Source organism: Astatotilapia calliptera, chromosome 2 (genome assembly GCF_900246225.1).
Source record: "Astatotilapia calliptera chromosome 2, fAstCal1.2, whole genome shotgun sequence".
Taxonomy (NCBI): Eukaryota; Metazoa; Chordata; class Actinopteri; order Cichliformes; family Cichlidae; genus Astatotilapia; species Astatotilapia calliptera.
The window spans coordinates 939,059-962,580 of NC_039303.1; the positions used below are offsets into that span (position 1 = coordinate 939,059).

Below are 23,522 nucleotides of genomic sequence, written 5' to 3' on the forward strand. Positions count from 1 at the left end.
ACATGTTATTTTCAACATTAAACTGATGCAAAAACAATATTGGAAAGCAGAGCAGCAAACTGTCTGCTGGTCGTTTGGACGACTAAGCTGCACTTTCTTCCCAAGAAGCTGTCAACCTGCAGGCAACTTCCAAGTAAACTTAAAAATAAAAATAATGTAAAGGTGTACATTTTCAAAATATTGGGAATGCTAAACTGCAACTTGTAACATTTTACATGATATAAAATAAAAGTGAATAGACTGGATCTCTATTGATGCATGCACTCTGTTTGCAATATTTGATTGTACAGTTGATCGTAGCTGTGAAACTTGAACATGGTTATATGAAGAAAGGCCACGTGTCAGAGTAAAACCAGGGTGATATTATTCATTCTTTATTTATTTATAACTTTACTTTTATGTCTATATATTGTCTAATTTAATGAATATTAATAGTAACAAGGTCATTATATGCTTCAACTACAGAAGCATACTTAGCTACTTATATATTCCAGAGGCCAGAAGAAGACTTATTGTCTGCTTTTAGTTGTTTAGAAATTTAGTTCCATTTTTGTGTAACGACACTTTACTCATTTAGTCACTAAAATAACTGATGAGGCTGAGCACTGATAACCACACAAGTTTTAATTTGTTTGAAGCTGCTATAGCTATCAGACTACATTATCATATAATTGATCTTTGAATGTATAGAACCTCCCTCACTTCATGAAGAAAAGCCTAAAACACTCTCATAAAGCAGGGAGAACAACAGGATGTGAAATGTTAATATACAACTTTCCGTACTACTGACAGAAACCACAATATTGGTGTTTTGGCCATCTTTGAACAAGAGAATGGAGCACAAAGTTATATGCTTGTTTAGCAAGCTACAATATAAGCTATAGACAAATTTGATCTCACTTAGCTCTCAATGATGTAGCCTTAAAATGGGGCTAATCTGTATTTATTCAGCTTTATACTTTCTTGTGTGCTTCGAGCCCTGGGACTCACAGCTGTGTTAAAACAGAAAGTTTAAGAGACACAGTTCAGAGTTCAGCATTATTTCCTGTCCTTGTGAGAAACAAACCCAGAAGTCCCTGGTCTAGTGTCCCAGTTTTCATTTTTTCCCATGCGTTCGCTTTTCATTCCATTCTCTGAGTGGCTTGCCTCCTTGTGCAGTGTTATGCATGGCTATAAATGAATGAACATATAGCATCTTCATGCGTTAGCGTGTATTTCCATTATTCTCCAGCAAACTTTTCTAGCAGCATTAACATGTCTGTACTTTTCAACATGATACGTTCACAGGGCTGTTTGTTTTACACAGCTGGATATGTGTATATGAAAGACACAAGTTTTTTTTTCACTTATGCACTATAATTAAACACCCATAACAGTTAACTCGGCATTACATGCATATATATTATATACTCTTTGAAAACATAAAAATAACTATATGAACTGCCTATGATTTGCCTTAACAGAGCAGGTGTCTGTAGCTTATTTTCTCTTCAATTCAATTTTATTTATACAGCGCCAAATCACATCAACAGTTGCCTCAAGGCGCTTTATATTGTACAGTAGATACAGAGAAAAGCCCAACAATCATATGACCCCCTATGAGCAAGCAGTTTGGCGACAGTGAGAAGGAAAAACTCCCTTTTAACAGGAAGAAACCTCCAGCAGAACCAGGCTCAGGGAGGGGCGGGGCCATCTGCTGTGATTGGTTGGGGTGAGAGAAGGAAGACAGGATAAAGACATGCTGTGGAAGAGAGACAGAGGTTAATAAAAAGTATAGTTCAGTGCAGATGATTCATTAATGTTCTATTTTATTTTTTATTTTTACAGTTGAAGTGAAAACTCGACATTCTTAATTACCTCTAACATATCAAAATTTCCAGTTAGACTAAGTACAATTAAAAATAAAGCTCAAATACAGTATAGTGACTGGATTATAAAAAAATATGGAGCCCATGATTTAAGACCTATTCTTTTTGTGGTGATGATAACAATATGATTCCATGTAAAGCTGGATTTTCATTCACATAATTGTATTCGGTCAAAATGAAGCCGATGATTTAAACACTGATACTATGTTCCTGGTTAACCATGATTAGATCAGTCTGTCTGTTTTCTACAGGTTAATGAATTCAACTTAAATCATGAGTCAAGTTTACTGGATTGCAGCATCGCATCGAGTTATTCAGAACCATTTGTTGCTAAGATATCTCATTCCGAGCTTCAATTGCAATGAATTTCACAGATTTCTTTTCTTTAAATATAAAAGTTGACCTCATGGACAGTGCTGTGTTTTTATGCAGAGGTCAGATTATGTATTGACTGATCGAAGTTAAAACCAGAATAAAGGCAGGTCTATACTTCACATATCACCTGTACTGTCCGCGTGTGAGGAACTGATGCTATACTGACAAACAAATGTGATATTTGTTAGTAGAAAAAGTATGTAAAGTCACATGACTCGTCATCTGGTTTTCACTTTAGTTGCATTTTTTTCTTCTGCTTCAGGCTGACAAGATAAAACCAGTTCTTGGAATTTGTGTGGTTCATTGAGATAAGAACTCGTGCTGCTACTGAAGCGCCACTGAAAGCTGCAAAACCTGAAATAAATAAGCAAGCAAACAAAAATAACTACTATAATTGGCTTGATCAAATCCTGGAGTGTGAGTGTTTGAGAGATGTTTCTTGTGATGAGCTTGGAATATTTGTAAAATATTATACAAACACTAAAGAAAATGTAAATAAGCAGATGGATTATAATATATTCTGATGCAATAAAAAACAAAACAAAACTCTGGTCTGTGCTTCTGAAAGCTCTGAGTGTGTCTTTTTTCCTTATTAGATAATGCCACAAGAGCCAAGTGATTCAGGTGGTAATGACTTACATAAATAACCAAACAAACTCCAAATTTAATAACTTAATTTATTCCACAACAATGACTTACAGTACAAAAACAATTATATAGAAGAGGATATTTCAAAAATCCAAAAGCAAATTGTTTAATTATGACACTAGCCTTGTTATTATAATATCATAATATAAGGGTAAACAAGAAGATCATATGTTAGCCTTCGACATGCTAACTAGCTTAACTGTTGCCGTTTAGAATAGCATGTATGCTAGCTAATGTTAGACTTCATGAAAATAAAACAAATACCTAATGTTACATCTGAACTGTGTTTGTTAGTGATTGCTACACTAAAACTTAAGAGGTCCAAGTTTAACACGCGATTGTGTAGTCATGTGGGAAGGATGGGTTGCATTTTGGAAGGGTTGCATAGCTGCAGAGCCACCTTTAGCAACAACAACTTTCTGTATTTCTTTATGAATCACACATTGTGCAGGAGTTTTAGCCCGCTCTTCTTTACAGTGTTGCTTCGATTAGTTGGGGTTTGTGCACATTTGACTTTAATATTTAACATACTTACTGGGGTCTGAAGAGTGTAAGATGTAGCGCTCGGGTGTTTTGCAATTCTCTGACAATTGCAAAGTCTGAACTTGGAGTGAGTTTGCACACCTCCATGCTCCCGACCAGCAAACTGCCAAAACCTCTTCTTTATGTTAATCAAGTGCATCTGATTATCAACAGTTGGCTGCCATGTAACTTGTTAATTCCTATTAAAAAAGTAGTGCTATATAAGCTTTCACAGAAGTGTATGGAGTGCTGTGAAAACTTTCTTTTTCACACGACTGCAATCAATTAAGGTTGTTTTTACAATGCCGCTTTAAAAAGATACTTTTTGTAAAAGTTTCATGTCAAGTATTACATTCTTTACATATAAATGACTTTGTAATGCTTCTTTGCTCTTCTAGCTGCCCAAACAAGTGGGGACATATTGTAATCCTGACTGTTGATCTAGCTGTAGCTTTAGTAATACTCATATAGGAATGTCTCATTTTGGATTCAGGACAGACTCGCTGGACTATCTTGTGGTTCAAAGTCGTATTGCATGTGCAATTTCTTATTTTTACAAGTTGTATTAATAAAATTGGCATTTTGATATTCCTTGTAACAGTGCTTTGGCAGTCTTTAAAAGGTCAAGTACTAAAAAACAATGCTCTGGATCTAAGCTGCCATGTTTTCTTGATAACCTGTTGTTCCTGCAAAAGCGACGATGAACAGAGCGGTGATACACACACAGCTGCCATGTTTTCTTGATAACCTGTTGTTCCTGCAAAAGCAACGATGAACAGAGCGGTGATACACACACAGATTGCAACTACTGTACTTGTGTGACGCCTCACATGACCAAGAAAACCACCTGACGATACATAAATGGCACAAATCAGCAATGTTTTGGCTGTAACAAGACAGCTACGACTCCAGTCTGTCTCAAGCCTGAGATGAAGTCTTCTGTGTTGGAGGTGGAGGAGGTGCTCGACACTGAAACAATACAGAGAGAAAATAAATGTGGGTTTTAATAAGCACTGATTTGTGTGAGCTCAAAGATATTCAAATCTTCCGTCAGCTAGTCCCAGCTCTGTCTCCGTGTCACCCTGTACTGAGCATCCTCTTCTGTCACACCAGCCCTCTGTGTGTCCTCCGTTACTACATCTATGAATCCTCTCTGCATGTGTCCAAACCATCTCAGCCTTTCCTCACTAACTTTGTCTCCAAAATTATCAACCTGATCTGTCCCTCTCATCACAAGCATCACATCTACGGTGCTGTTTCTCTGCATGAAGCCCTACTGCTGCTCACTGATCGCCACCTCTGTACCTTCAACAGCTACCTGCACATCAGTACCAGAACACCACTTCTCCATTCCTCAGGCATCCTTTCCTAATCCTCTACACTTCCTTTACTAACCACCCATGCTCTCATCTCCTACATTCATGAACTCCTCCTTTATGCGCCGATTCTAAAGCTGTTAGTTTTATCTCTCTCCAAACAACATTGACCGAACCAGCAGCAAAAGAAGATCCAAACTACGCTTCACATAAACATCGTCATGGATTCACTCTGACTTTTGCTGTTTTGCTTCCACCAGGATAAAATCTCACTTCATGCACGGCTCTCTCTCTCTCATCTGTTTTCTGCATTATTCGCTTGCTTGTTTTTACTTTTACTTACTTCCGAAAAGAAAACCTCATTTCTGCTGTTCAATACTGAACAAATTTCAACTTTTTAAAATTATGCAAAATTGCAAAACACTCAGCTGTGTCTCTAATCAAACCGCTGTAACTTTGCTCTGCTTCACTTCAGCAGCATCAGGTAATGTTCATATGCTGATTAATGGTTTTCTTTCGTTTTTGATGTACTGCAGAATATTTTTATAAAATCCCAGAACAGGAAAACCACCTTCATGTTTTTCTGTGTTTTATCTTCAGCTACTTTGACACAAAGGCATCTGCTGTGATGCTCACAGCTCTGATAAAGTCTGGCAAGTGTCAGCTTCCTTTTTATAGATATAAAAATATGAAAATGTACTGATGCATGATCAGAATTATAATATTTCTGACTGTCTGAGGCAAAATTTCCCCGATTCAAATCGAATCGATTCTAGAAATCAGTGACGATACCCAGCCCTACTTTTATTCTTGCTTAGAGTCCAGTCGTATATGCAGTTCACTTTAAGCCTTTTCTTTGCCACCTCTCTCTGCTGTACATGAACTTCTATCTTATCTTTCTTCATCTCCATGCTTATTATTATAATCCCTATAAATAAAGTCCCTGCTCTCACCTCCAAACTTTTGCCTTTTCTTTGTCTCTTCCTGCCTGTTAAAATGCCCTGTCTGGGCTTGTGCTTCCATACCTCCTCTGAGGTAGGCTTTTATTTTCTATAAGATACGTGTGGGTGTTGCACCTACTGGTCTCAGTGGAGTGCTGGAGTGCTCAGGAGAGCTGTGGCTGCTGGTTCCGGCCTCTGGCGGTGCAATAGACACAGAGTGAAACACCTCAAATGACACATTTTAGATAGAAAACAGAGAAATAGACTCTACCCGGTCTGTTGCCTGCCAGCTTTGATCCCTCCATTAGAGCAGCCTGCTGTTTGTCCTCCATACTGCTCGGAGAAGCAGCGCTCAGTTCTGAATTACAGCTAGGAGCTGAGGGTGTGGGGATGGGAGGGGAGAAAGGGGGCATGGTTGGGGTTGGAAGAGGCTGGAGAGGAAAATAAACATCAGAAAAACTGATTTTTGAATTTCAGAAGATTCTGATTACCAGGATGTAGTCTCACCTCCATCTCCCCTTTTTCTTCCTCATCCTCCTCTTCATTGTGAACAAGCTCTACCATCAGCGATGGGAAGACGCCGACGTGTCCGTTCAGCTCTCCCTCCCAAAAACCATCATCAACCTGTAAAAAGACTCACTTAGATTTGCAGTCTTCACCCTGAGTGACTGAAGCGAGGTAAAAGCTGGTGGCTGTTAGGGTTTCCCTCCCTTCCTCTGTAGCTTTGAAAGAGCTAAATTGTTATGAGGTGTTTTTTACTGTAAATCGCTAAATAAGCCACACCCTCTATCCATTCATGTAGAGCAGTCATGTTTGTAGGGACAAAAAAACAAACATTCTTAAAAAAAGTATTGCTGTTGGTGCATGATGGGCTCTACGTTGTTTTCTACAAATCCAGGGTTGTGATCACTCCAACGTCCAACGGCAGCGTAGAACACACACCTCTCCACGTGGACGGCGTATCAGGTGTATTAGCGCCCCCTCTTGGAAGGAAAGCTCCTCTGCGCTCTGAGCCTGGTAGGAGTACAGAGCCCTGGCTACACCTGAGACACATCAGAGCACATGGTGTAAACTCATATTACGGAAATTGGAAAAAAATACATCTTAGATTCATCTTCTTAATTTATCTTAGTTTTTCAGTTATTTCTTATGACTTTCAGTGACTGAATGAAAATAGACTTGATCCAAGTTTTAGGAAGGATTTGTAGGGCCTGGGTCAATATTTCCCCTCTGAGGCAGCACTTATTTATACAAAGTGCACAGTAAGTAATGTGACGTCAAGTGCAAGTGTAAACATGGCCACAGACCTCTACTCCCTGGTGTCTCTTTAGTCACAGTGGAGGAGGTGGAGCTGAATGAGCTGTCCAGCGGAGTGCTGTCCTCTGCTGGCAGACACAGGAGCTGCACATACCGCTCAGGGACGTAGCCCACCTGACCACACGAGTTACACACCTGCACAGAGAACATCAGAGTAACCTTTCCAATAAAGTACATTATACTGTATCACATCAGTATTGTTACCTTCAGCCAGTCCTCCATATCTCCATCCTCGATTACTTGAAGCTCCTCCCCTTCCATGATTGACAGCTCATCTGATTGGCTAGCCTAAAAGAGATAATTTTCCATTATTTAACTGTAAGCCTGTTAATGCAGGTTATCAAATAGCTGTTATTACTCTATATTAACATTATAGTGATACAAACCTAAAAAATATAACACAGACCTGCTTATTTTATGAAAACATCAGTTCAGTGCTGTATGCAAAGACTGGTCCAGCTTTGAACAGCAGGACCCCAGAGACACTCAGTCTGTCCTTTTCTACATCAAGTGCTGTGTAGAGAATGTGACATCTGTGTTTTTGCTAACCGAAAACTTTGGACGATGAGTGAAGTACAGGCTCTGATCAGAAGTCGGGACAGTTTTCTGTGAAGCGCTCTTCCAACCTAAGGAGGGGTGCAAGCAGCATCCCAGGGGATGTGGTTAAAGCCTGCACGGACCAAATGGCAGAGATCCTCACTGGGCTGTTCAACCTCTTCCTGACTAATGTCATTCCCACCCGTCTGAAGGGCTCCACCATCATTCCCATCCCTAACCGATCTACCCACCAATGTCATCGTCAAGTATGCCAATGACACCACTGTGGCTCATCTCTGATGGAGATGTGACAGCGTAAAGGGCAGAGGTGGAGAACTTGTCCTGCTGGTTCTCAGAAAATAACCTGAAGCTGAACGTCCTTCAGGAGGCACAGGCAGGTCCACCCTCCTCTCATTATAAATGGAGAATGGGTGGAATCTGTCTCCACCTTCAGGTTTCTGGGCACCCACATCTCAGCTGAGTGATTCATACCTAGGCCACTACTGAGGACAGGAAGGCTGCGCAGAGGGTAAAGAGCACCGCCCAAAAAATCATTGGCTCCCCTCTATGACCCGTGCAGGCCATCACCAGATCCTCCTGACTTAAACTTCTTTTTTGTTCATTTCACATCTCCAACATCGGGCTCGAGCATGCTTTGGGGTAGCTGATGAAGGACCTTCTTGCTTTGATGCAACAATGCTATCCACTGCACCACTATGGCACCAACAACAGCCTTGAGTATCTTGTAAACACCTTAACAGCTCTGCTTTAGACTTTGTACAGATCTTTTAGACTCATTGATTCATTGAATTTGCTAAAAAAAAAGTTTTAAAAAGTGTGTGTGTGTGGGGAGGGGGGAGGGGGGGTGCTGATGATCACTACCTGATAGCTGTAAATACCTCTGCAGGCTGCAGGGTAAACACACACTCCAGATGCTGACACTGGATCTGTGAAGATCTCTCCATTATCATCGTAGTCCTCAAAGTCAGTCAGCTCAAACTCATCCTCCTGCAAAACAAAGGATTTAAGGGTGTCGTCTCCACTCTGATCCCAAAAATATTTTTAGAGCATCTGCAAGACACGCTGAGTGATAAAACAAGTGTCATCCAGCAAGCATGCACTGAAGTTAATTCTGTATCTGAAATAGTCTTTAGCCTGTTTGTTCCCCTGTGTGTAACATCTGTTGTGTGCAATTATGTTGTGGAGTCATACTTGTGTGTTTTTGTTGTAGACAAAAAGCGACTTCCTGTGTTGTGTTGGAGGCTGACGGCTGATTTTAAGGTCAGGGCAAAGTTGAAGTTAAAGAGAACGTATTTTGCTTTCCTTACTTTCTGTCACATGTATAATGTTTCAGTGGTGGAGGCTTATATTAAAGTTATACAGTCTAATAAAGTTTCAAATAATGAGGTCAGGATGATATCCCTATGTTCTTCATCTCAGATACACCTCTGGTTGGTCTGCAGGTCATGGTCAGAGGCAAAGACTCTTGGGTAAAGAAAAGGGTATGGCTAAAAAGTCATAAACACACAAGTAAAACTTAAGGTGTAACACAACTGATTGACAATTTATACCATGTACTTTAAAAAAACACTCAAATGAAGTGGGGTCATTTTTGACCCCAGAGGACAAAAGGAGTATTGCGTTACGAGTGATAGAGGCCTCTAAAGAGGACATGCAAGCCACCATGTGATGAAAACGCAGCTCAATCTGTGTGTTTGTTTGTTTGCATACTGAAAAGTCTTCAGTAGACTTCCTCTGTTCGCTGAGATGTCGCTCTCTCTCCAACTCCTCTTCCACCTGGTTCATGGCAGCGTGAAGCCATTGTTCTGTTCCTGGTGTGCTCTCTGACAGCAGGGCCAGGCGAGCCTCGGCCTTCGCCCTGTTCAGCTGAAAAACCAGGAAACTTAGTTAGACACACACAGACATGTGACTCTGAACCCCGAGTCGCACGGATTCTGTGTAACTCGCGAATTTTCCTGAGCTTTGGTTTGGTCATAAGCTGAAACCGAGCTGATTTTGTGTGCCTCAGTTAAACGACCATGAGCAACATCGAAATCTAAATCCCTCTGAGACAAATTCAACTACACAGACACGACATCTTTCATATTTCAGCTATTATAATGTAGATTTCCAGATGCCGTTATTATATATTGCCAAACTCATTGCTCCCTAATATAACCCACCGTCTGTGTTATTCACTTCACCTCTCTGTGCTCGTGAAGTTATGCCTGATTGGTATGGTATTGGTGATGTCACTGCTGTGATGTCACAGATTCAGATTCAGCTAATGATATAAAACTGATCAAAACTGATACAGCACCAATTTTTATTTCACCAGTGCAACAGATTTTGTGCTTTGGAGCGTTTTTAATCTGACGATTGATAGTGTTGATACTTTGTGGTATCAATAATGTTGAATGTTGGATTTTGAACTTATAGGCTGGAGAAACTTTCAAAAACAAGTACCGTAAATGTCGGGCTATAAGCCGCTACTTTTTGCACAAGCTTTGAACCCTGCGGCTTTTAGTCAGGTGCGGCTTTTCTATGGATTGTCCATGATTTTTGTCATATCGTAAGACGATTTGTTTTGTTTGTTCCGCTGTTGTACGGCACTACGTTGCCTGGCGGAAGGATCGGGGTTCAAGAGTGGTATGTTAGTCACATGTCCGTCCGCCAGGCAACGTAGTGCCGTACTAAGTAGCGTGAAAAACAAACTTCAAAGTAGCGCTACGCATTCAGCGGGAGGCGTGGATGACGAGCGGTGATAAACTTGCGAAAGCAAGTTATGCCCAACTCCACCGGTGGATTCTGACAGCGTGGAAAAGTGCGAAAACATCCACGATCACCAACGGATTTCGAAGGGCTGGACTGCTGCATGATGGAGAGGAGGACACCGCCACGGCCCTTCTGAGGGTGTTCGACTCTGACACTGACAACGAGGATTTCTTTGGTTTTGAAAGTGACAACGAAGGAAAGAAGCGGAGAGTGGATGACGAAGCCATCCTGAGCCTGTTCGTTTCCGACACTGGAGGAGAGGACTTTGGTGGTTTTAGTGCGTAGGAAGAAGAGAAAGATGGTGAATGACTGACTTTTCTTCTTGTTAAAGCTGTGTCACTGCACCTGAGCCTAAAAGGTAGGCTGAATCTATTTTTCTGGTGTGCTGTAGGTTACTGTTATGTACTACATGTGCAAATATGTACCCATAACTTGTTTTTCAAAATATTAATAAAAGGGGTGTGTCTCCAAACAGCCATCTCTTTCCTGACAATTCCCTTTGTGCATATTCTCTTACATATGATAAGTCAACATTGAAACACCTGCGGCTTTTAGTCAGGTGCGGCTAATGTATGTACAAAACAGGATTTTCCCCTGATTTTAGCTTGTGCGGCTAATATTCAGGTGCGCTTTGTAGTCCGGGAAATACGGTACCTTGGCTTTCCTGACGCTCTCCTGTACCTCTGCTATCTTCTGCTCCACACTGAGCGCCGTCTCCCCGGATAGGAGCTTCAGTCGGCTCTCTAACATCTGTAGAGCCTGATGAAACAAAGCAGATCTTAAAGTTAACGTAATGCAAAATTATACATTATACAGGAAACCAGAAAGGAGCCACTGCATCACAATGGTGACGGTTCTTCCTCTAGTTTCTCACCCTCTCTCCGTGGGCAACGATCTTGTGGTCTTTAGCCACCTTGGCAGTCCATTTCTTGGCCTCCTTCACCAGGCAGCCCTCTTCTTCTGAACTACAAACTTCCTGCAGAACTGACACCTATGAAGAGGAGTACCAGCGACCACAATGTGAATTTACACAGATACTTTTTCATTTGAGTATTTCTTAGTTTAGAGTATAGTCCCGGTTTATTACATTTCAGTGAAAAAAACCTTCTAATTTACTAAAAGCTTAACAGCTTTAGTTTGTAATTCATTTTAAGATATAGACTTTGTATGAATGATAAAATAATGTTTTTAAATACAAAATTCAGTATTTGGCAGTACAGAAAACCTTTGGAATGACCAAGAACTAACATGGAGTTTGAATTTGAAAAAGTAAATGATCTGTTGTAAATCCTTGCCAAATAAAGCTTGTGGATCATCAAGAATGAGATTTCCAGGCTGGAGACTGAGTTAATGTCCCTGTGTTACTGTTAAAGACAGAAACAGGAGAGGGAGAAGGAATGTTTGCAGGGGGTGAGAGAGAAAGACAGGCAGGAGCAGTGTTGGTCAAGTTACTTGAAAAAAGTAATCAGTAACTAATTACTGATTACTTCACCTGAAGAGGTGATAAAGCGATAGAACTTTCAGCCCAATTCTGCTTTTTCTACATAATCCATCATACAAAATGTAATCAAATGGAAAAGTCTTTTTTTAAAACTTGTTTTATTAGTTTTAATCTTTTAAAAAATTAAATTATATGCAACATTCTCTGACTGGAAGAAATTAGTTTAACATTTAAACCTATTTTCTGCACATTCCAGCTCATAAAATAAAATATTTTTTGTGTTTACACTCAGTCTTTCAAATAGATGCAAGTAAAACACAGCAGAAAATAAATAAAGTCAAAGACTCAGCGGCCCTGTTGCTCTATTTTCACCTGTAAAGCAGGAGTGGGGCAGGCGGAGGTTTACCCTGGTGCAGGTGTGCCGCGGTCAGTGGAAGAATCCGCGAGTTTCTCTGTGAGTTTCCCATCACGTCGTAGCTACTCGGTGCTTGTTGGAAGTTTAGGGTTTTTTTTCACTGTAAAAAGAAGTTTTCTTCCCACGCACAGCGGACACTAATGTTTTTGTCACTTTTTACGGAATCAAACTCAAAATAAGGTCAGTACTTCCACGCTTTAAACGCTGCACGCTCACACTCTCTCTGCACTCGATATGTGATCCATTGTTGATCTGCACACAGCTGTTGTCACGAACGTCGCACTCGCTTATGTCACTGTCATGAGACATTCTCGCAAAAATATCACGGTTTTAGTAACGCAGTAACGCAGCGTTCCTACGGGAAAGTAACGGTAATCTAATTACCGTTTTTGCAATAGTAATCCCTTACTTTACTCGTTACTTGAAAAAAGTAATCGGATTACAGTAACGCGTTACTGCCCATCTCTGGGCAGGTGTGGAGGTGTGAGCATGGACAGGTACAGGGAGAAAGGTGGCTGATATCGTGGAGAGAAGGCAGATATGCTGTTTGTGGAGAGTAGATAAGTGCTAGATAAGAACCATTTACCAGTTCAGTAAAAGTGTTATTGAGATGAAAAGTGAAGACACGATCATGAGTTTAAAGAGTGAATGTTGCCAGTGCCAATTTATTAGTCCACAACGGTTGGATGTCAGAAGAGAAAGAATAAGAGTAAACTGGTTGAAGTAGTAAGTGAAGGGACCAGGGGTGAGGTGTGGGATAGGCAGGATGTTAAAGAGAGAAATGGGAAAGGACAGATGGTACTGAATCTTCCAAAAAGGGTGGAAACGGTTGTGAAGAAGGAGGGTCTTATGCCATGTTCACTTGAATCGCTTTGAATGACTTTCTGAAGCAGGTCGCATTAACTGTGTCTACATGCACAATGAGTTACTACCATGTGGTTTTCTGATCAGATATGTGCATTGGGCATTGAGTGAGCATATAATGCAACCACACTCTGGTTCAACTGCTGTACTGTAGGCAAGAGGAAATTGCAGCGGGTGGGGAGGGCAGCGGGCGGGCAATTGGCACCCCCCTCAGAGACTCTATTCTATTCTATTCTATTCTATTCTATTCTAAATTTTTTGCCAATGTTTGCCAAGTCACACATTTTCTCTCATTGTATTAAACTGAGCCAAATATGCAAAATATCTCAATATGGAGCTCATCACTAAATCTCTACTACAATTTGTGGACTGTCACTGTGGCACTTGGACTACAGTCAGCATGTCTTCCTTAGACACACCTTGTCACGCAGAGCAGGCTGGAAGGTAAATTCAGGGGTTTTGCTGAACGATACCGAATCTTGGAGAAACTGCTGAACATTTCTGTCTCTGGTCACCTGCAACACAAAAACGAATTAAACAAAAGCAGGTTACACCATCCTCAAAGAAACAAATAACTCTCATTAACCGCAGCGCTGCAAATTCTGCTGAATTTTTCACAAATGCTAGAAAAGCATGAACAAAAATACAATGTTCTCACTTCTACCGACTTTGGATGAACACCTGAAAGTCAAATGTACTCAAAATGTGCAGGGAATAACTCTGAACTGGCAAGAGAGTACAGGCTAAGGGGAACATCTCGAGATTTATTCAGCTTCTCCCGGTCTAGAGCTTACTATCTGCAGTGACAGATTTGATTTGGTTACAAACAACATCTACACAAAGTCCACACATGAAACTGTTTATGCCATTTCTATACATCTACATGTAAATGATGCTTCTTACCTCATGTGTGCTGGATGGTGAACTTATTTGTACAAGCAGCTGGATGTTCAAAGAGTATTGTTTCTAAATGTGGTTATCACGGTTTCCTCATAGTGAGGAGGGTCTTACTATGAATCTGTCACAATGCATCATTTATTCAGGCTAATCAGATTACAGTTTATTTTACTTCTTATTCATTCTCATTATTCACTTACAAAAATAAAACTCTAAATCCTCACACAAGGTATCAACTCTATTTTAAGAAGACATGTTTAACATGATGATCCAACACTGTCACAGTTTACAACATAGACAAATGTGCAATGGGACTAATCACAGATTGAACCAATCATTTGCAGTCTGAGGCCCTGTGATGACCAATGACCACAGGTGTCGATATATAAAATATACAAAGCATGCCAAAGCATCTCATCTCTCTTTTTTGTAGTTCATATATACAACACCAACCTTTGCAACACTGTCGCACACTCCGCTGTACTGTTTGTGTGTATGAAGACAGCAGTCCATCTCAGTCCCACACAGCAGGGTGAAATGGCATCTCAAATCCTCATAAATATCACCATCCATTTGCTGAGGAGGTCAGACACTAAAGGTCAGTTTTCAAACATTTTCTACTGAGTTTCTGCTGAAGACTAATCACTTATGTTATGTGTGTTTCCTGTAACTCTGTGTTCTCATTAAATACAGTACAGGCAGCAGGCTAAACGCTACGTGGCAAAACAGTCATCCAAACACTTGTGGTGACACTAGTTCCTTTAAAAAAAGTAGCCATGAAGCTTTTTGTGAAAGGACATTTTGGTCCATTCCATCTGTAAAAACGTCAATATAAATGTAGCACACTGACGGTGTTAGTGTGTGTGGATTACCTCCATAATAAATGGTAAGTCATTTGTGTAGTAGTGCTGCCGATGCGCTCTGACTGCTGCTAATGTCAGCAGATACTCGTTACGAACTTCAGTCAAGCGGTCATCGCACTCTTTGAGTCTGGCAGTGAGCTGCAAACATGTAAGTGAGCACAAACACAATGTCACACAAACAGGCAACATTTATACAATTCAGCAGTGTGTGCTGTGTAATAACCTTCTCATTCCACTTCACAAAAACCCAGCCTGCGTCCCAGGGGGTCAGCCACCACCTTGCTCAGGACCCCAGTGCCTGTCCCTGTGGGGGACGGCCCACAAGGTGGTGGAACCAAACTGACGGCCAAGCCTGACAGCTTCTTGTTGAAGTGCTGTAGCTCATTTGGGGTTTTGTTTTAATCTCTTATTGTGGCCCCGCCCCTGGGAGACCCTACCAATGACCTCGAAAGGAGTCTCGGAAAAATAGGAGTCATCTGATTATGATGCCTCCTGGGATCATTCTTTAGGATGTTTTGCTGTTGTTGTTTATATCCTAATGCAGAGGTGGCAAAAGTGCAGACATTGTGTACTTAAGGTGAAATACAGATAATAAGTGTTAAAAAATACTCCGGTAAAAGTTGGACTACTGATTCTTTTCTGTACTCAAGTAAAAAGTGAGAAAGTACAGACTCAGATTAAGATCTTTGAAGGAGTTGCTTTTGTGTAAATGCAACTGAACCTTATATTAATGTAATAATAAAATAACATTATCAGATAAAAATACAAACTTTATTCTAGTCTCAATTTTAATTCTAATAAATGTACTCAGCTTGAGTATTTTGAGGAAAGGAAACCAGAACTCATGAGAGGTTAAACATTTAGTCTGATCTGGAAGCAAATGGACATACTGGGAGAGGAAACCCAGAACACCCAGCTTAGCCTGCTGCTACTACGACCCAACATTGGTTAACAGGAAGAAAATGGATGGATAGAGTGATAATATAATTTGGTTTGCATTAAAGGCAAGAGAGATTATCCTGGGACAACTCATAATCACAGGGGAGAAACCCCTTTACACCAGGACACAGTTCAGCATAGAAATAAGATTTCAGCAGCTCAATCATCCGTACCTTTGTGGTCGTTTTATGGAGTCCTGTTTTAAAGTGAAAAATTCCATGTTCACTTTTTCTAGCTCTGGAAGAGAAAGTGAAATCATATTTATGTCATTCAAGACAAGAGAAAACTACAGCACTTAACATATTGCTTCATATTTATGTTAATGCTCTATATAAAATACAAGTTGTGGGAAACGTTCAATCTGCAAGCTGAGCTCTTATTGGCTGAACTCCCATCGGCAGTAGTAACTTTTTTACTGTTTTATTAAAGAAGTCGTGACAATAATATGAGTAATAGTTTAAGAGTACAAGTGTAGAATAAAATATATAGAAGTGACAAACATTGTTCCAAAATGTATTTAATACAACCTTAAAAATCAGACTTTTAGTTACTTTTAAAATATTTTAAAACAAAATGAAATGCTGGTCAAAAGTCTTAGCAGAAGATTCAAACCTCCGCATTGAAACACAGACCTGGCCTGCGCATCTGCAGTTTTCTCACGTGCAATACTGGCAATGTGACTGAAGTCGTGGTAGCACTTCTTGACCCTTTGAAGTTCCCGTAGAGCATCCACCACTTCAGCCTGCACCCTCTGCAGCCGTTCCAGGCCCTAACGCACATATGCACACAACCCAAAGGCATCAGATTTCATACATTTTTTAAGCTAAATTAAACTGAATTCTATTTATATAGTGCCAAATCACAACAACAGTTGAATTGAGGCACTTTATACTGTAAGGTAAAGACCCTAGAGTAACTGAGAGAAAGCCCATCAATTAAACAGCCCGGTTTAAACAAGCGCTTTGACAGTATTGGGAAGGAAAACCCTTTAAACAGGAAAACGCCTCCTTCAGAACCAGGATCAGGGAGAGGCAGCCATCTGCCACAACCGTTTGGGGATGAGGGGAGGAAGGCAGGAAAAAAATGTTTCATTATGTGAGTGTTGTTCAGAAATGTTTAATCTGTGTGCACTGTCTCACTCTCTTAGCCCGGACATCCTTTGCACTGCGGAGACTTTTGGAGACTTGCCCACTGAGTCGACGGTATTCTTCTGCAGCGAAAAGTCTCGATGCTGCAGTCTGAGCTGTAGCATCGACCACAGAGCGCCACACGCTGAACACACTCCTGAAAGCACACAAACTGCATTCATATCACCACCAACAGACAGATACTACTAACACACACAGGGTGGCCTTTTGTATCAATGCTTTGTCTCACCAATCACTGCATTATTAGACACAGAGAGATAGAGAGATTAAAGCGCAACACCCATTCATTCACACACTGTTGTGTGCTTTAATCTTAAAGCCTTTTAGACTCCTCACATCCACAGATCACCAGTTAATTAACCATGCATGTCTGTTTTGGGAGCCAAAGTACCCAGAGGAGACCCACACCAAAGGGTTTGCAAACCTTATTACAGACACATGGATAGATAAAGTTGAGCATCATCTGCACATCAGTGAAAATGTATGCTATGTCTTCTAATGTTACTGCCTAACGAAGCATGTATAATGTAAACAGAACCGATCCCTGCACAGAACCCTGTGGAACCTCACTATGTTAAGACGACTCTCTATTTACATCAACAAATTAGAGTCTCTTAGACAGATATGATTCAAAACATTGCAGCTAAAGCGTGCTCTAATCGCTGTAATAAACCACTGAGATGAGTCCACTGTCAGAGGCCACAAGATCATCATTTGTAGCCTTTAAAGCTGTTTCTGTGCTGTGATGCACTCTGAGACCTGATGTACATTAAAAGAGATCATATTTAAGATCGAAGCATTAATTAATAGTAGGACTTGGGATCAGGGTCTAAAAGACATTGGAAGTAATTGCTGAAGTTAACTCAGATCAGCTGCAGTCAACATATATTTCAATAGTATTGAAAGTAGTTGAAGAGAAACCTTCAGTCAATAATGAATCAGTAATCAATAGTAAGGCGGTCTAGCTTTATGGAGGGCTGTTTTATAAAGCAACAAACTCTTTTTTCAGGCTAAACGATGCTCTTCTAAATTAGTCATAAGCCATTTATTATCTGCTATAAGGTGCATGCTTGAGAGGTTTATTCTAGAGAGAGCCAAGTTATTTCAACATAAGCATCAGCACATTGCTGATCTAAAAGTATTTTATTTCCTTTGGTAACAACTTTTGTTCACATATTAATAATATTACATATAATATTATTCTGCTTTATGTACATTAAGTAATTGAATGCAGTTCCTCAAATGGGCAACAAGTCAAATGTGATGTATATATCAAGAGATTACGACAACAAAATATTTCCACATTACCACTGCTGTCCAATTACTGTTTTTTCACAAACTACAAAAAAGTTCTTGCAGAATCATCTGTTTTTCTTAACATGTCTGTTTTGCTGATGTAACTTCCAAACAGCAAAAAGAGCCAATCGAGTGTTTGGTCTTTCAAAGTAAAATCAACAATCAATAACAGCTGTTAAGAAGATTGCATGCTGTAAAGTTGTGTAGTTACCCAGAAGTGATCACATCTGTATTTCCTCTCTGCCAGTCTCTCTTTTGGTACTGGACAGCTAACCTTTGAAGAGCCTGAAAAAACACAAGAAAAAGTGCATCCTCTATAACATACAAAGTAACTTTCCTCACACAGGGATGTAATAAATGTAAGAAAATGTGTCAATTGAGTTTTTTGTTTTGGCAACTTGTTAAATGGACTGACACAATCACACAGCCTTTCAACACTATCATACACACACTCACAGCCCAGTGGATGCATTAGGGGAATTACAGGCTCAGTATCTTACACAGGGACACTTCAGCCCGTGGACTGAAGTAGCTGTGATCAAAGTATTATTACATGACCCACTGGACCCTCTGGAGGTGGAGCTTACCTTCTTACAGTAGGGTTTTTGTAGCAAGACAAACATAAACTAAACTAAGGAGCTGGCACTCCTAATTTTGCTGTTGTAGCCCCCTGAGATTTGCTACATATTCCCTTTGGCTCTTCCCACTGGGCAGCTCAGTTTGCTTTTTACAGCTATAAATGTTGTAATATGATCAACAGTTGTCAGTGTTAACAGTTTAATAGTATTTCAGCAAAGGTAGGAGAATGCTACCTTGTTGTCCTCTAACAAAGCCAGGCACACATGCATGCATGCATACAGACACACATCCACTCACATACTTTTCAGATGTTCTACGTGAAACATTCTACACCACGGTGTGAAAACACATAAAGCTCTGAGCTGAAACCAAGGAGATTTGTAACATTAAGTGAGAGAAGCAGTGACTTTGTCCTCAGCAGAGACACTCCACAGCAAACCTACTTCTGTGGTTTGTACCTGACTGAGACTAGGTTAGAAGTCAACCTTCAGACTGCTGAACATAGACCGTCACCTTTCCAGCTTGGTGTCAAAAAACCCTCCCCATTTAGGTGCAAGGCCACACATGGGGTAAAAGATGCACGCCTGAGCCTTTCAGACTCTGTGACAAAATATGGTGGCTTGCTAGTATTAATGTAAACCCTGCAGGCACCTTAATTTTAAACTGCAGCTCAAAACTGCAGAGGCAAAATCTTCTGAAACTTCTGTAACATCCTTTGAAACTGTGCCTAGCATGCAGCTAAAATGCAACCTAACCCTATCCCTGCACCTAAGTGGTTTGCTGACTACCTGATGTGCAGCAGTAGCAAAGTAATAACACTTTTCGGCCTAGGTAAACTAGACTCACACAACTACCGCTTTGCCAACACCGTGGCATCAAAAGCCAGAACAGCAGCAACAAATGTAGCACCTTTATACCTTCAACACCTTCAGCCCGAGGTAGAAACCACTTTTTCTCACTCCACTTGAAAAATAACAGGGTTAACCAAATAACCCCTTCCACCCATACCAGTGTTAGTTACTCTCACCAGGTAGGTTTAAAATGTCATTTATTTACATTTCATATTTATTTCCAGGATATCAAATGTCCTAAAAATATTATTATCTTATTACTTTTAGAACTAATCAATGAAAAACAGTAGGACAAAAGCCTAATAAAACTGTGTGAGGACACACACACACATACACAAACCGTGTATGTGTGCAGACGTCACACAAGTCAAAACCCAATCCAGCACTCAGGTACTAATGTGGGTCTTAAATCAATATATTTTGAGCATTTCCAGTAAACAATGAAAAGTGTCAGTAACAGCAGCAGACAGGACTAGAATAGATCATGTTTACTCACCTGACCGTATTCTTTCTCTATAGACGTGCGATGCTTACTGAAGGACCTTTGGGAGCAAACAGAAAACAACACATGACACACAGGACATGTGTAACGTAACACCTGCTCATGAGACAGACAGTGTGTCAGACCTGATCTCCTCCAGCAGTTCGGTGTCCAGATGCTGTTTGGTCTGCAGCTTGTTGAGCTGCTCTGAGAACACCACTTTCATCTGCTGGCTCTCCTTTACCTGTTCACACACGGGGCAGCTGTGCAGTAAGTCTCATTGATAAAAGACGATATTGGTGGGCTTTGTTTCACCGGAAGTTTTTCAGATTATAACTTCAGTGCTGACTATGGTGGCTCCCACTAATGGACACCCGGTAATGTTTGGCCTGACTTGGAACTGGGAGAGGTTCATAAAAAAACAACCTCCTTGACCAAAGCCTAATGACTAAAACAACATTCACTAGTCTACATTAGTTGCTGGTTTGTGCCACGTTATGCTGTGACAACAAAAAGTGCACAACAACATTTTATGGATTCCTAAAATTATATTTAATATAGTATATACAATAATTACAATAATTTTACATAATATAGTTATTGTGAGCTAAAATGACAGCCAGGTGCAGGGTACAAGGCTATTTTATAGGTCAAACAATGCTAACCTGTGACACAAATACAGCAGTCTATTTAGATAATTAAACCTTATTAAACAGTGTTATGTTGTTGGTATCTCTGTAATGTATCATTCTATTGCTGTATAAGAGAAAAAGCCCACAGAAAAGTACAGCACCTTCTAGCTGAAGACAACAAATATTAGAAAGCTTCATTTACATTTCCAATTACTGGAAGTGGTCCCAAACATTAGCTTTGAGCAGGTCGTGCACATTACTGCCTATTAACGCGTTTAGGAGCTAGCTTATTCATCAGTCGAGCATGTTGAGGTTGTTAACACTTGTATTGAGAGCCAACACCTCAGCTGATACAAACCCAGTAACATCCCAGGTTGTTTCATTTCTTTAGCTTTTGAGTTGCAGGGAAAACAAAAGCTGACAAAACATTGAATGAGGCCATAAAAGAATTATTTTCAGAAAAAGTGAACCAACCCCGAGGAGTCAGTGCAGTGTGAATATTTTACTCATTTACGTCAGATTCTTGGTATCCTTACCTTTCTCGGTGGTGGCTGCATGTTTGGATGTAGCTGGCAGCTGTTCTCTCCGTTATGGCGTTAGTTTGTTGCACTTCTTGTGCACCGTTACTTCCTTTATAGTTTCACTAATGCACATGTGCAACTCTCTCTCTCTCTCTCCCTCTCACGCGCTCTCTCTCTCTCTCTCTCCCTCTCACGCGCTCTCTCTCTCAGATTGCTGTTTGGCTTGAAATCCTCTAGAGGGCAGCAGAGTAACACTGGTTTGAAGAGTCCATGTTATTACTAATAATTCTTCTGTATCACCACAGGACAGCTGTTGAAAAATAGTAACCAACTAATAATAGTGTCTGTAACGAGGTCTGGGATTTTGTGTCCCCTTGCTATGCACATTCAAAAGCTTCCATCAAAACAGCTTCTCTGGAGCCTGCTTGGTCAGTTTTTCTGTGTTATGCACACAGCATGGTGAGCACTGAGTATTGTGCTACAACAGACGTAAAAATGCTGAACAAAACTGTATTCTCAGTTATGTTTGCAGGAGTGTTCATTGTTCAACACACTGACTTACTCAGGCTACAGTAACTTTGCATCAGCACCACCTGCATATTGGACTCTCCTCTTTCCTGCTCACATCCTTTACTTATTTCTAAATTTCTGATATGTATTCTAATATCTGTAGGTACTATTGTGTGTATTTATCTTAAAATCTATGTGGAGAATGGTTGTCTATATATATTTCATCTAAAACTGTCACATGCTTTTTAATCAGGTTTAGCTAGATAAGCAGCTGAGATAGACCCCAGAAGCCTGAATGTTGTTTCCCAAAGCTAACCAGAATTATCAGGTGTTTATCTGGAGTGTCACAGAAGAACCCAGAACAACATCTAAATAACTGCAAGCCTCAGTTGCCTCAGTCAAGGTCAGTGTTTGTGTTTTTCTGTGAAAGCAGTCTGTGGACTGATGACACAAAATGACTTTTTGGAAGGTTTGAGTGCTGTTACATCTGGACAAAAGCTAGCACAACGTTTCATAAAAAGAACATGACACCAAGAGTCAAACGTGGTGGTGTGGTGGCCTGGGGCTCAGCAAAGGAGCCCAAAGTAACTGATGGAACCACGAACTTTACTGTCTACCAGAGAATTATCAGCTTTTGTCTGACGTTCAAGCGCACTTGAGTTATAAACTAGAACAATGATCCAAACAATACGTCCACTTAAAAACCGAAGCAGGAATCCAAACAGACATTGTTCAGAATGAAATAAAGCAATCGTGCTCTCCTAAATGTCCCAATCAATGACAGCAATTCCATGGACTCTGAAGAAAGACCCAATTTGCAGCATAAAATTTAAAAAGCTATATATTATATGCACTCAGGTTAAGTGGTGGAATTTGCAACAGGGAGAGCAACAGGTGAGTTTTAGGACCAGAGACTAAAGGCTTAATCTGTAGGTCTTGGAAGTTTTTCCACGACCTACCTTTCTTCTTCCATTTGTGCAACATCTCTAAAACTAGAGCAATCCTGTCTCAGAGTGATGCTGAAAGACTAGTTCATGCATTTATTACTTCCAGGCTGGACGACTGTAATTCATTATTATCAGGAAGTCCTAAAAACTCCCTGAAAAGCCTTCAGCTGATCCAAAATGCTGCAGCAAGAGTCCTGACAGGGACTAGAAAGAGAGAGCAGACTTCTCCTGTTTTGGCTTCCCTTCATTGGCTTCCTGTTAAATCCAGAATTGAATTCAAAGTCCTGCTCCTCACATACAAGGTCTTAAATAATCGGGCCCCATCCTATCTTTGCTCTGGCACTGAGGGCTAATCCCAGTGTAGCAAGTGAACTTGGTGGTATTGGCCCAGTGTGACCGAACACAGGAAGGGACATAAAACCAGTTGAAGGGATGTTGCCATTCTCAGTCTTCCATGTCAGATTCTCAACTGCACAGGAAGGTTTAATGGCCTGCATTTGTATAGCGCTTTTCTTAGTCCCTAAGGACCCCAAAGCGCTTTATACTACATCCAGTCACACACACATTCACACACTGGTGATGGCAGCTACATTGTAGATGTCCTGGGGCGCACTGACAGAGGCGAGGCTGCCGGACACCGGCGCCACCGGGCCCTCTGACCACCAACCGAGACCGAAACAATACTGTTGCTCTGGGTCTAAACAGAGCGCGTTGTGTGTGACGTCTTCTTTTGCGCATGCTGCCACTTTGAGCGTTCACACTAGAGCGCGTTTGCTGTCGCATTTTATTTGTAGTGTGAACAAACAGACAAAAAAATCTGATTTGATCAAAAAATGTGA

At 40.6% G+C, this 23,522-nt stretch overlaps 1 protein-coding gene across 1 annotated transcript; it reads right to left on the reverse strand.

Annotated features, from left to right (window-relative positions):
* Positions 1-1,782: 1,782 nt before the first annotated feature.
* LOC113029916 (F-BAR and double SH3 domains protein 1-like) lies at positions 1,783-21,616 on the reverse strand. The gene is made up of 21 exons (XM_026180939.1): positions 21,242-21,616; positions 20,220-20,317; positions 20,089-20,134; positions 18,374-18,447; positions 16,858-17,002; positions 16,351-16,487; positions 15,892-15,955; positions 14,789-14,917; positions 14,370-14,492; positions 13,439-13,534; positions 11,174-11,290; positions 10,954-11,058; positions 9,256-9,411; positions 8,407-8,532; positions 7,192-7,275; positions 6,978-7,122; positions 6,613-6,713; positions 6,178-6,294; positions 5,942-6,101; positions 5,810-5,865; positions 1,783-4,382 (listed from the first exon to the last, which is right to left on the reverse strand). The coding sequence occupies exons 1-21, from the start codon at positions 21,260-21,262 to the stop codon at positions 4,332-4,334; spliced, it is 2,151 nt and encodes a 716-aa protein (XP_026036724.1). The 5' UTR covers positions 21,263-21,616; the 3' UTR covers positions 1,783-4,331.
* Positions 21,617-23,522: the final 1,906 nt, after the last annotated feature.

Excerpts from the sequence above, each read along its gene's own strand:
- LOC113029916 (XM_026180939.1), bottom strand. The coding sequence starts at position 21,262 with ATGCAGCCACCACCGAGAAAG. Across the intron at positions 20,135-20,219 it reads GAACTGCTGGAGGAGATCAG|GTCCTTCAGTAAGCATCGCA; the intron begins GTCTGACACACT and ends TTGCTCCCAAAG. Across the intron at positions 6,714-6,977 it reads AGAGACACCAGGGAGTAGAG|GTGTAGCCAGGGCTCTGTAC; the intron begins GTCTGTGGCCAT and ends GATGTGTCTCAG.